Source organism: Ursus arctos, unplaced genomic scaffold (assembly GCF_023065955.2).
Source record: "Ursus arctos isolate Adak ecotype North America unplaced genomic scaffold, UrsArc2.0 scaffold_21, whole genome shotgun sequence".
In the NCBI taxonomy this organism is placed as follows: domain Eukaryota; kingdom Metazoa; phylum Chordata; class Mammalia; order Carnivora; family Ursidae; genus Ursus; species Ursus arctos.
In genome coordinates, this window is record NW_026622886.1 from 19,395,497 (window position 1) to 19,409,659 (window position 14,163).

The 14,163-nt window shown below is 50.0% G+C and overlaps 1 protein-coding gene across 1 annotated transcript in view; it reads right to left on the reverse strand.

The window, feature by feature from the left end:
- PLXNC1 (plexin C1) overlaps window positions 1–14,163 on the reverse strand; it is a 142,391-nt gene that overhangs the window by 15,463 nt on the left and 112,765 nt on the right. Inside the window, exons 22-23 of the mRNA XM_026499885.4 lie at window positions 9,408–9,585; window positions 7,091–7,194 (exon numbers count right to left, since the gene is read on the reverse strand). Coding sequence (XP_026355670.1) covers window positions 7,091–7,194; window positions 9,408–9,585 — 282 coding nt within the window. The remainder of the gene's footprint in view (window positions 1–7,090; window positions 7,195–9,407; window positions 9,586–14,163) is intronic.

Consider the following 14,163-nt stretch of genomic DNA (forward strand, 5'->3'; position numbering starts at 1 on the left):
GTCAGTTAAGTGCTTTTTCCCTCCATTCTCCAGTTCTCTGTTCTGAATTCTAATACTACTTTGGACCTAGCCTTCCCCAGTTTGGAAAAAAGTAGAAACCTAGAATTTCTGCTCTGGCCTGCTGCACATTGGTTATCCGAATGTACCAACCTGCTTAGCAAGCACCAAAGGATTAAAGCCGAATCTCCTTCAGCTTGCACCCACAGAGGAAGGAACACAGAGCAGAGCCGGCCCTGCAGAGACGCCTGGAGCAGAGATGTCCAGCCGGCGGTGCTAATCAGCTGCTAGGCTGAGGCCAGAGGCCGCCAACCCCTGGTGTTCACGACATCTTGGAGGGAGGGGGGTACTGGGCAGGGGCTGGCTGGGCCATCAGGCCTCCGACAAGCGTCTCTGGCGTGGATTCTGAACTAGTGAATTCTTCTGCTCTGCTGTTATTACCAAACATCCTCTCCTTTCCCCTTGAGCTGTTCATTGTTTTCTGGTTGATTTTTCCATTCTCCTCCATATTTGATGCAATTAAAGTCAACACTGTGCAGGCACCCCCTTAGCAACACTCAGACACCAAGTTTATGAGAATGTTTGAACGGCGTTATAAAATTCCTGCCCATGAAAAGCTGGATATGCTCTGTTTCTAAGCCAATAAATATCTTTTTATAAAAGGAAGCTGGTGATTCATTCTGGGTAATTGTCAAAGAATGAATCCCAAATGGATCCTGTTGAGTGTTGAGCCAATACGCCGCTACTGTCAGACGCTTCGTTTTGCTAAACGCGAGCACCCTTACTCTATAATCACAAACACCGTGGATGGGCCTTCCGATAAGGAGCGCTGCCAGAAGTTCAAATGTCTTTTCAAGAGCTGGCGACGACGCACCGCTGGCGCTGTGCTCTGGCACCCAGACAGCGCGGACGCCGCTCGTACCGAGATTTTACTCTGAAATTATCTCCCAAGAGCAAGTGTAAAGCATTTTATTAGTGGATGAGTTGTGTGCGTGTGTGTCTGAGCCTACGAGTGTGAGTGTATTTCTAACTTACACAGCTGCTCTCGGGCTGGAACATTTCCCCCCACGTGACCCAGTAACGCCAGTGTAAGACAGAAACTAATTTATTTACAGCAGTTGGGGGGGGGGGGCAAGGTTTCCATTTTCTACTTTGCACAAGTCAGCTGCTGCCGAGTTAAGGACAGAAATGCCTTTCTGAAAAGTGCCACAGAAGCTAAAGTGTTAAAAATACGATGCTGTTTGTTCTGAGGAGCTCCACATGCTTTTCTAAGAGTGACTCATTAATCCTCCTGTACTCCTGTGAGGCAGGGAGCGTCCTCTGGGCCCCTACTTTAGGAATGAAAACCAAATTAAATCAAAGAAAGATTAATGTCACTAGATGGATCTGCAGCAGGAATGTTTCCCCAGCCCAGAGCAGAACTGGTAACACAGGGCGATTTCAAATTAAATTCCTTCCAGTCTCGCAGTGCTCCAGGGTTCAATGAGACAAGAAGGCTGTACCCCTTCAATGATGACTGGCCCATGTTGGAACAGGGTGGAGACAACTGTAGACGCCTCCATTAGCAGCATCAGGAATTGTCGCCACACAGGGCGAAAAGGACTCCTGTCAACAATTTAAAATCACCCCTGAAATAAACAGAAGGTACGCATCCTCTAAACCATGTGCAAGTGAGGGTGGGATCTCTTTGTGGTAAAATACTATCTTTGTGGCATAAGTTGAAGAGAATTCCATAAAAATAGATTTTCTAGATATATAAGGTTGAACTTATATTTAACCTTATAAATCTGCCATTTTTGTAGGTAAAAATGGTCAAATTATTGGTAATTTCTTGTTTAGCCTAAAAGAAAAGCTGGAATTTTAGCCTAAGAATTCTATGGAAAATGATGAAATATTGCGATATTTTTTTCTTACAGAAAAAAAATGAAAACACAATAATCAGTACAAATCACCATGTGGAAACCCTTACTGGCATCTCTCATTCCTAAAACGGTATTATATGAAAACAGAACTTTATTCAACTAGCGTTGTCCCCGCAATCACTCATCAATTCTGCTCTCCCCATCTACCCCCTCAGCTCTTCCGACACCCCAAGGCTGGAGGCAAATGAAAAAGGAATCCTATTTCTCAAGGCCAGAGGGATAACCTTGCTCAGTCCATTAGCAAAGGAGGCTCAGGGCTCATCAGAGCGTTTGGAAGGGACCCATCAGAACATTCTCAACATACAAATCACACGCATGGTTTTTGACACCCAGGACAGAACTCTAAAGGATTCTTGAAACTAGTTAAAGTGTCAGTAGGGCTCCTGCTTTTTCTTTGGGTACCTGGAATTAAGCCTGGGCCAGTAGCAAACTCCCTCTGAGGACTATTAGAAAGAACACTAACCTCGTCCCCTGGGAGCGAGTTTGGCCTCCACGACGGTGCCTGAAATTGGGAACCTAACCTTCCCCTGCTTTTGTCGGGCTGGAGTTGTGCGTTCTTGCATGCCTGAAAGAGGCCTCCTATCTGATGAAGGCAACTGCTGTCATCTTCAGGGAATACTGGCCTCAAATGATGTTAAAGTAGAATTAGAAAGAAGGAAGCATTTTGATAAACTCACAGACATGAGATTCATCAGAAGATTTTAAGAGATGTTACCTTTTTGAATTTGACATCAGAGAAGGTAACTACCAGGCTTCTCATGATGTGGTCCAGTCCCCTAGCCAAGGCTGCCTGTGAGGTTGGGGCCATGGGCTACAAGCCTGGTTCCAAGCAGGGAGAGGAGCCGTTGTCTCCAGTACGATTTCCTTTTCGTCTGCTTTTAGCCTTGGCGCATCAGTGAGAAGAGCTATGGGAACTTGGTCAAGTTTCTCAGCCTCCCCGGGCCTTCGGATGGGAATAATGACAGTATGTACCTTGCCGGGCTGTAGCGAGGACTAAAGCAGCTGCTATTTGTAGGAGCCCCTGGAACAGTGCCCGGTGGACAAGAAGCACTCCCTGCATGTTCAATCAATCGATCAATCTCTGAAGTCACCCACGCTGTGAGAGACCTTTAGAGATAGTCAAATCCCTTTACTTTAGTGTCACGGATGACACACCTGATTGGAAGGACCCCTGGCTTTACCTAGCACTCTGGAACATTCCTATGAGCTTTAAATGTCATCTGAATGACAACTTTGGCGTTAGCGGGGACCACTGTGGCATTAGCACAGACCTGTTACGAGAATATGCTTCAACACCACAGTGGTTAGACGTCTTTTCTGCCCCTCAAACTCTCGCAGCTCAGAATGAGAGGTGCGATCTGTGGAGAACATTTCCTGTCGGACACAACACCTGTTCTGCACACTCGATGCCACCATCTAGCAGGGGGTGGGGGCGATAACACCAGCAGGCGAAAGGTCACACGGGGGTGCAGCGGAGGGAAGAAAGCCTGGACCCAGAGACACCCCCCCACACACACACACGACCGATCTCATCAGCTCCAGAACACACTGTAGCTTCCTTCATAGTAAATGACACACAGCGACGGCCAGTTAAGGAAGTGCTTGGGGGGGATTTAATTATAGGGGAGAAAGATGCCTCTGGCTTAATGTGTTTGTAAAGATGCTGGTTTCACCCCTTGTTTGCATGGGCCACAATGAGACTGTAGCAGAAATTTGCCCTCCTCTGCACTCATCTGATGGAAAAGGAGGGTGACAAGAGGACCTTCATCATAGGGTTGTTGTGAATGAACTGTGCTTATGTGCACGAACAGTGCTGCGGTGCCTGTAGAAAGCGATCTGCCAATGCCCGGGGTTGGCGAGGGTGGCATCCTATAGATGACAGAGCACTGCCAGCAGCTGGGGGCTACAGGTTGCATCTGGCCCATGAGATGCTGTATTTTTGCTGTGCCTTCAGATCCCCTCTAGAAACCTGTTCTTCAAATATTTGGACAGTAAATCATTCAGAGGAGACCAGCTACACTCTATTTGCCCTAAGGACAGAACAGGCAAGAAGAAACAGGCTCCCACTCCAGCAACAGGACTTTGTTTAGACAGTAGGAGGAACTGGCCGTCACTAAAGATTAACTTTAAAACCTAACTAATTTGGGCTAATTGGAGGGAGATGAGTCTGAATCACTTAAAATTCTGAGTTAGGCCCTATTTTTAAATGAAATATAGTTTTTTGCTTTCAAGCACTTACAGTGACTCAAACTAGGGTGCTTCAGTAAATGAATAAGAGTGGTAATTAGCATCTTGTCTCTTTGGAGGGAAATGCAAGCTCTAGGAGAAAATTTTTTAACGAAAGGACAAAAGTAAGCTTCAGCCTACCCCTGTCAAATTACTCCAGATTTTAAATCTGCGGGGGACCTACTAAACTGAGCATAGATTTAGGTGGCTGACGGGGGTGGTGGATACCTATTTCTGAGCAGTCTTTGAAAACCAGGGCATCTGAGATGGTCCAGGCATAGAGAGCACAGGGCGCTGACCTCCCCAGTTTCCTTCAAGCTCTCTGAGTTTATTTGCCTTACGGCTTAGCTTTTTAAACATAAGGAGAATCCTTTAAGCCCTTGTGTCCTAGTCTTGTCATTTATTACCACCATGTGGCAATGCTAGGGTATGAAGCCAATAAATCATTTGGACGGGAAGTGACTACAGGCCGGATTAATTTCATTATCATCCTTAAGCAGATAGGTGTCTAGCACGGCCAATGTCTCCAGTAAAGACTGATGTTCTATCTCTCCTGACAGCCTTCCCCTGGCCTGGCAGACAGCTCTGGTGGTTCTTCCTTTTCCCTGCTGGAGTGGCCTGTCCTGCCTTTCCCTGTGCAGGGCAGTGCGTGGACACACCCCCTTCCTTTGTGGCCCCCTGCATGCCCCGTGGTTGCTAGGGGCCTCCACGAAGCCTGACCAGGGTGGCCCCGCCCTCCCCACACAGCTGAGCAAGGCAAGCACGTTAGTCAAGAGCACCGAAGGAGGCATCCGGGTCGGTGTTCCTTCCAGACTTGACCACACAAACTCGCTACCCAGACGCAGGAAGGGAAGGCAATGGCTGCCAGGTTGCAGCCCTGAACTTCAAACTAAGCCATGCTAAGCCCCTCTCTGAGGACCTACACTCACAGGGCAGCATCCCTGACCCTCACCCCCTCTTCTCCATTAAATTGCCTCTGGAGCAGTGCGTCTCGGAGGGCGGCCCCCGAACAGGAAAGTCCTGCAGGGAGTTTTACAAACTGCACAGGCTAAGACCAACAGCTCTTGGCAAGAGGACTCCGAGGCTGGAAAGTCCGAGCTGCAGGAGGGCGAGTACAGAAGCAAGTCGCTACTCCGCAGCTCTCTCTGCCCCGCGCTCTCCAGCAAAGGCTCCAGGGACAGCGCCCAGCCAGGTGTCACCCAAAGCAGCTAGACCCAAACTGGCTCTGAGAACCGCTGAGGCAAAGAGCCCAAGGAAGAGGCGTCCTCTGTCCTCTGTTCCTCAGAACAGTCTCTGCTTTGAGGGGAGAGCCTGCAGGGCCCAAAGGCCTTCTTGAGCAAACGCATTTTCCGGGGCTTCACAGACACGAAAGGCAGGAGGCGCCGGCTTTCCGAGTGGCCTGCGAAGGCCCGGAGGTCTCCTGTGTCTCTGGAGAGCGCCTGCCCCGAGCGCCGTCTCGCCCGCCCCGTCGCGCCGAAGCCCTCCCATCCGTGGCTTACAGCGCCCAAGTGCTGCCCATCTCGGAGTCCCTCTGCCTCCCGTCTCCAGAGCCACTCCGTCGCTTCTGGCCAACATCACTCCTCATCTGAAATTCTTCTAGCGCCAGCTTCCAAGGGACTCCCTAGTACCAGGTTTGGACCTCTTACACCCATGCTCCGCACACAGCCACAGGCATTTCTGAGACACGGATCCCGCAGACCCCCCAGGGGCTTCTTGGGACTAGTTTGGGACAAAGGTCCAACTCTGGGAGACGCTGACAGGGCTGCGCAATCTGTGCCTCCCCTTCTCGCCTCCCTCCCTGACAGGCCGTGGTGGACACTGGTTAAGCCACAGACCCTGGGGCCCAACTGCCTGGGTCCAGATCTTGGCTCTGCTGCTGGCTAGCTGCTAGTCAACCTCCCCGAGCCTCAGTGTACCCATCTATAAAGAGGGTCAGTAACAGCACCTACCTCATAGGTCTGCTACAGAAAGGATGGAGTAAGCCCAAAGAAGGGGCCGTGCTGAGGACAGCATCTGGCCGAGCGAGGCCTCCATCACACTGGCTATTACTGGCTCTCACTGCCACCCCCACGCCTCTCACGTTTTAGCCAGTTGACAAGTCTTTCTGTGGAAGGACATGTGGGGTATGCCGCACCCCATCCCAGCCCGGGTAAGTTCTCCTCACTCTTGAGGTCTCTGCTGAGTCATAGCTTCCTCCAGGAAGCCTTCTCAGATGCTCTGAGCCACAGCACGGTTACACCGTAGGTGTCGCCTCCTTCCTTGCCTCCCCTCCCCCGTCACCCCCCTTCCTGAGGCAGCAGTCCCCTTGAAGTTAGGAACTTGGTCTCCGTTCCTCTTGCATGCAAGCCCAGCACTCGGCACAGAGCAGATCTTCAACAAAGATTTGGAGAATGCTGCTGAGTGACTCCCACGATCCCAGTGTGTTCAGGAACCTTCCCTGACTCCTCTCCCTTGTTCTGTGCCGGCTTCTTGGGCACGCAGATCTCTGAGAGGTCACATGCACCCCGTACCCACCTTGGCACTCAGCCAGCATGTGGGTCAGGGACCAAAGGAGGTCTGACCGAATACTGTAAACAAACAGGAAATGTAGAGCTTCAGGGAAAAAAAAAAAAAAGGACCCTACACAAAGGTTATGTGGTTCTGCGAGCACCGTGGAGAGCCGTGAGGTGACGTTTCCCACCCAAACTGCAGGGTGGAGAGTGATCTCTCACGTGAAATCGAAGGCCTCGCAGAAGAGGACCCAGGCGAACAGCGGCCACAACAGACCGCGACTCCTGGGCTCTTCCAAACGAGCAACCAAGGAGGAAATCTGCAATCTATGCCAGAAAACAGTGGGAGTTCTGTAATTTTTTTAAAAGAATTTTTATGGTATTACCTGGAGATGATCTCATCAAGTCAGGGTGGGGCTCAGGGAAGGAGATGTCAGGGCTCAGCCCTGCTCTTACCTCGTAGTGGCCAATGGTGTTTAGCTTGGTTATTCCATCTTCGAGAATCACGGACGAACTGTCGATGTCCAGCAGTTCCTTCTGCCGTGTACCCACCTGCAGCTCTGGGAAGGAAAACAAAGACAGTGCATTTTGTTCTCCTCTGACATTACAGTGAGAAAGTTTAAATGCTACTCTGTAATAATAGTAGCAATTATTATTTATGGATACAGCTTAAATAAAGTGGTTAATATTTGTTTGAAGGTCTGGAGATAGATCAGCCAGACAGGTAACCTGAGTTTTGTTTTATTTTTGTTTTGTGTTTAGGGCTTTGACTTTTAAGACTATGTGTCCCTGAAGCTTATACTCTGAGCCTAAGCCTGGAAGAAAAGACAATGAGAACAAAATAATGTATCCTTAGAGGGAGGAAACTCTCCAGAAAATTCCAAAACCAAATTTGTATGTTCCCAGGCAGGTATGCTGTGAACCATCACCTGTAGGTCCCTGTGTGGGGTATGCTGGTGGGCTAATATTCCAAACCACACGCTTCGAACTCTTTTATGGAGGTTGCCAACTTGTGCCCCAGGGCCAGAATGTGGCCCCCTGATGTGTATTTTTTTTGTGAACCTTCACAATGTTTTACTTACTAATGTCAATTCAGCACCAACAAAGATCAGGAGATGGCTCATAAAAATGCAGACTGAGTTCTCTTTTAAAAAACAGGATCATCTGATAACACTGACCCCACAGCTCAACCACTGGCTGAAGGTAAGTGGCACTGCCCCCTTAGATGAGGTGTCCTCCCCCCATGAAGCTGGGTCCCACATCTCCTGGTGACCTAGGTGGACCAGCACCCCTTATTTATGACAGTTTCTGCCCCTCTGGGCCTCTGAGTCTGTGAGCCTCTGCTAGAGGCGGTCTCACCACAGCAGCTCTGGGATGGAATTTCGGTACAACTTAAGGCTGGCTTCGAAGTCTTGCCTTAGTCTTCCGAGGCCAGCCTTGGAGGCCGTTTGCAAGATCATCCATCGCACGAGCAGAAGCCTGACGGGGCTGGGATGCTGGGTTCCCATTTCCCATCAGACTACAAAGAGAGGCTTCTAGTTGACTCTCTCTGCTCCCTGCCTTCCCCTATCAGGAGGGACTGATCGGCTCAAGCCCAGGACTGGCGAGAGGATGCTTCTACTGACTCCGCAGGGCAGGACTGAGGCCACCAGGCTGTTCTCCCTGTGGCTGTCGGCTCCCTGTGCCTGGCTCTGGGCAGCCGGAGCCACACACTGGCAAGAGGTAGGCTCGTGGCAAGGAAGTTGATGGTTCTGGGTCAGGTGACGACGGTCTCCTGTCTGGGCTGCCTTTTTGACCCCGCCTCTACCCAAGTGAGCTACAGTGGCCTTCAAGCGCCCGACAGTCCACCCAACAGAAGGAAACAGAAGGGAGGCAGAGTGGAGGGGCCCTGGCTGCCCTTTCTTTGAGGCCAAGTCCTATGGCTGCTGCACGTCTCCTGGGTTCTCGCACCTGCCAGGCCCCGTCCCCAGGTTTCTCTAAATGGCCGTTTGGCGGGAGCTCTGGCTTCGGAGGGCCAGGTGGGATGACTAATTGCCTGTTCGTCGAGGCTGCAACCGTACATGGAGGGGAGATGAGCCTTGTTATGCTGTCTGTCACTGCCGTGATTTTACTCTTTTTTCCTGTCCCATTATCTGCTATAAAATCCCACGACAGTCTCTGGGGAGGGCTGCGGGGAGCTCAACTTTAAAATGTTGATGCACATTTGAGCGAAGTGGGGCCCTGTTAGCTCGCTCGGGCATGTGCTCTCCACAGCACACCGAGAGCCCGAGAATGAATTCACAGCAGATGTTGCTTCGTGGTGGGGGGAGGATGGAGACCATACTTAATGCAGGATGCGATTAGCAGCGAGGAAGATGACCTTTCTAGCGCGCTGGAGCTAACACCCAGAGTCTGAGCCACCCGCTAATGACACACTCGGTATCACAACAAACAAATCAAATGCCAATGTGAAACGTAACACACCGAGAGGGCGCGGGGTCTACGCCTTTTTGTACTTCTTGATGCAAGGTGAATCCAGTCAGTCTCGGGGTGAGCGATCTCATGAATCTGATTTACAAACGTAATATTTTTTAAAAACCAGCGTCTTTGAAAGATAATGCTTCCTAGGAAAAATCATGCTGCTCGTGGGAGAGCCGTGTAGGCTCTGGGCCCCAGACGTGCCCTCTGGGAGCAGCCCAGGCCGCGGAAGCGTCAACAAGCAGGGAGAAAGGGAGAGAAGGTGGGAGAGACGTTCACCAGGGACTGGGACAAAATAACTCCCTCATTGCCTTACCCAGACCAATTTCATTCAACTGAAGTCCATAAGGAGAGCCATTTTTGCTTAGGAATGCCTGGAAAATCTTTTCTTTGGCTTGGCCTATGGTGTCACAATCAAGAACATTGACTGAAATGTTCCGACAGACATCTGCACTCTCATTTTCCGGGATCTTTTCAAAGACGACGTTTAATGCCTGCAAGAATACGAACAGGTTTCCAATTCTATTAGATAATTGCAACCTGAAAGGCATTCATAAAAGACACAAACCTCGGCGAGTCCTACTAATACCTCTGACAGCACATTAGCAAACACTGTGTCGCATTATACTACTTTAATCTTTTCTCCATAATCCATTCTTTTCAGGGATAATGGAAAGGAAAACAGAAAAGTGAAAACTCTCATTACAGAGCAAGCACTGAATAAATATATCTGAGAGTAAAATACATACACATAAATATTCTAGAAGTGACTTCTAATTTCATCTTCCAAAAAAAAAAAAAAAAATGGAAAAGGTTCCGCAGTGGATGAGGGCAGGCTGGTGACTATCTTTTTTATGAACAGGACCACAGAGTCCCCGAAGTAAAGTTCCAGGTGACAGGAAAGGTCAGGAGGTCCCCGTACTGATCCTGCTGAAGGAGGTCACTTGTTAATGTGCAGCATTAATGACGATAACATTTATCTCCTTCTCCACTTCGACATCCTCAGTCAGACAGCTTCCTGAGCCCTCATTAAACGCCCCGCCTTAAGTCCCCACCTGTACTATTATTCTTGCATGAATTACTTTACATTTCGGTGCCATTATTTAACGTTTCCTCAGTTAACATTCTCCCAGTGCAGCAAAACCTCAGAATCGGACGGAAGGGGGAAGGAGGGCCTTGGCGAATGTGTGCAAAAACAGAACTAGGGAGTATTTCAAAACAAACTGAAAAGCAATTTCAGGTTTACTTTGAGAACACACACACACCTAACGCAACAAAGTTTACCTACTACGGCTCCTCGGGGGAACCAAGTCAGGGAAAGGCTGAGAGTGTTCTGTAATTAGCATAGCACACAGTTTGGATTCTAAGGCACCTCGGTAATCGCAGAATCAAGGGTCGGCTGTGAAATGCACAGTCATTTAACGTTTTTGAACCCGGCTGCCAGGAGGGAATGTAAAATGATTACTGGAAATGTTTAGAAAAAAAAGAAAACACAATTAAGGGGAGATTGGGGATCCTTAGGGTTCACTCAACTTTCAAACGGGTATAATAACAGTACGTCCCGTCTAGCCTTATGGAGATGGAACGAGATGATGCACGTCGCAGGTGGGGCACGGGGCCGGGCGGCCGGGAAGGCTCGATGAGGACAGCGATCACAGCGTCTCATGTAACTCAGAATCGGTGTGACGGCTCGTGCTGTGTGCCTTCACTGGGAGACTCGGGGCACCCGCCGAGGCTGAGCGGCCAGGGCGCGGACTCCACGCTCTGTATCCAGCAGGCTGAGGGTGCGCTGCCCACAAGCAGAGCACCTGCCCTGGGGGCCGACCCCTCCGTCTTCACGCTGCACAGTGGGAGTCACAATGGCAACTGGCCCTGGGCTCCGGGCTCCGGGGCCGAGGAACTGAATTTACCCCGGGAGCCCTCAGGAGATACAATGACAGAAGGACCTGGGTGGTGGGAGAGGGGATCGCCGACTCTGGAAGGGTGTCAGAGGCCTGTCTTCTCGTTACGGCCTTTACACCTTGCTCCCACACTCCCGCTGACAATCATATGCAGGAGACTTCGGTCTAGTCCCAACTAAACGATAAACACTCTAAAGCCATGGAGTCTGAACTCTGGGGTTAAGTGGGGGATCTCAGCCCCGGCAGTTCCCTTCTTCCCGAGACGGTCCCTCCCTCGCCTGCAGTCTGGGCACACTGGGGGTCGGGGCCAGTCGCAGCCAGGAAGGGAGGCCAGCTGTCCCTCTGCGCACAAACCTGGACACACGGGACGGGACAGAAGGCAGGGAGTGCTGGCAGGAGGGCAATGCTCAGCGGAGCTTCTAGAAGGAACCAGAGTGGCCACCTTGTGCCGGAGTCCTCTCCCTCGCCTTCCTGGTTCAGCACCTTTATTGACACCCTGCCAACTTCACTTCCAGGCACACCTCTTTTAATCCTCCCTGGTTAGGGGGCTGTGTTCTTATTATCCCCATTTTTTTTTTAAAGTAGACTCCAAGCCCAGCACGGGACTTGAACTCATTATCCTGAGATCAAGACCTGAACTGAGATCAGGAGTCCAATGCTTAACTGACTGAGCCACCGGGCACCACCACAACCGCTCCCCCACCCCCGGCTTTTAAGTAGTATTATCCCCATTTTTGAGTGAGGAAATGGAGGTACAGAGGGGCCAAATAACGTGCACTGGGGACACAGCTGGTAAGTGGCAGAGCCAGGAGTGGGCACGGCAAACCACTTAGCGATGGAGTGTCCCCCCCAGGCCCTCACCCCCCCGCCCGGGCTTCTCACTCCTGCTCCCACCCACAGCCCAGGAACCCTGGGCCTCCAGGAGCCCTGTTTTAGGTCAGGCTGGAAGTGAAGTCCTGAGCGAGACTCCCGGCACAACAGGGGTTCTGGAGGCGTAAACGCGGGTCCTGCCCTCACCGTCTGAGTCGGGGCGCCACGGTCTCCCACATCTCTCTGCCTGCTGGTGTCCGCGCAGGGGAAGGAGAGTGGTTACGTTACTTCACGGGGCTTCCAAAGGTAAAGACGACTGGAAGGCACCTTTTAATCAGAGCTCCAGCGAGCCCAGCTTGTTTAGTGGTTTTATAGGTATTTGTGAAATAGCACTCCGTGACTACCTAAAGGGCACTATTGTCTTTAATAAAAACACCTCTTTATAGGCAATAAATGTTCTACTTAAAACATAACCAAAAGGAGAAAAAAAACTTAACTGGATGTAAAAGAATGTAAATCTGCCCCTGCCTCCACAGCTAGATGGGTGGGAAAAAGGTAAAATGGTATTTTATAGAGGCCACAAGGAATTCAGAGAGTCAATTCGGACACAAATTGATTTTTCATGCTGCTAACGCTTAGTGCTCCGACAGCAATTTCCTACAGCGGAAGTGGAGTCGGGGCTCCCAGAGTGGGCCCTACCTCTTCACCCCACCCCGGACTCAGAGAGCACACACTGGGCTTTGTTCCCCATTGGGGAAGATCCCCCATGGAAGCACCATCTCTCCCCTTACAAAGCCGTTGAGCCAGAATCTTCCCTGTGCCCTACTCAGTGTTAGGGGTTGGGGTAGAGGAGAGACCTTAAGACATAGTCCTTGTTTTGGGGTAATTCACAGCACATTTGACAAACTAAAGCATCACCTTTGAAACAATATTTAGCCACCAGGTACAACAGCATTCCCCTCAGTAGGTGTTGACAGAAAACCCAAGAAGGAAGGACAGGAGGGCTGAGAGCTCTGAGCACAGGCATGAGACCATCTAGATCATCCCCTTCTGCTACTTAGCTGTGGGAGTGTGGGTAAGCCATCTAATTTCTCTGAGCCTTAACCCTCCCCCCTTCCTCCCCTCCTCCCTTCCTCCCTTCCTCCCTTCATAGTAAGCTCTACACCCAACGTGGGGCTCGAACTCACGACCATGAGATTGAGTCACATGCTCTACTGACTGAGCCAGCCAGGCTCCCTTAGGCTCTCACTGTTTCTACTTAATAGGAGTGACAAGGTCACTAAATATGACATAATAATAGCAAATTAAGGAGGGCTTCCTGTGTGCCAAGCACCGTTGTAAAGTGTGCCTGTGTATTTGTGTACAAGAACCTCAGAAACCTTGTCTCATAGATTCTATTATACCCATTTTACAGATGACAAACTGAGGCACACAGAAGTTAAGGAAATTGCACAAGATCACCCAGCAAGAAAATGGTAGAAGCAGGCACTCTAGTTCCATGTTCTGAAACCTTTGGTGATCCTGTCTTTCAAAATATGAAAATGTTGCATAAACTAAGCATGGTCCAAATCTATAGGATAGCAGTTAGTCTTCAATACCCACAAAAGATTAAAGGGCTCGAAAATCTACACTGGTCTTTTCTCCAGAAATCTGTCCCTGGATAGCTCCGGCTTTCCCTATTTCTTTGGCATAAATGTATCAACAAAGCTGGGACAACAGTATGGTTAGTGGTATATGGTCATGTAACCCAGTTCTGGCCAATGAGATAGAAAGGGAAAGGGTTTCTACTCTAACAGAAGGGAAGTATAGTGCTTGGAGCTGTGGCAGCAATTCTGTGACTAGGTGGAGGCTGAACAGGAGCACAAAGATGGTGACCCAGATGAGCAGATGGACCAGCCTTGGGTTGCTCACCTCCCAACTTTCTGCTCTGGAATGCAATTCCATGTTCTTACTATTTCAAACACCACTATTCTGGTTTTTCTCTTACTTGCAGCTGAATGCACCCAACTTGACAGAGCTCACTTTGTTGATGGTCAGGTAGCTCAATTCACTCACTGACACCCATCTACTTTGCACCTATTGTGAACGGGGCACTGCAGAATATATGAACTAGAAACCTAGCACGGAGCCTGACTGGGAAGTATTTGAAGACTGATAGAACAGCGGTGGGATGTATACAAAGAATTCTAATACCAGGTAGAAAATAGTAGGTAGAGGTAGAGGTCTTTAGGGGTTCAGAGAGAGATTACCTCCAGCTTAGAGAAGGTTCTTCAAAGGGAGAGAAATCAGGGAAGACTGCATGGAGGAAGGGACATTTGAATTGGGTCTGGAAAGGAGCTGCATGGGCAGCAGTACATGAGG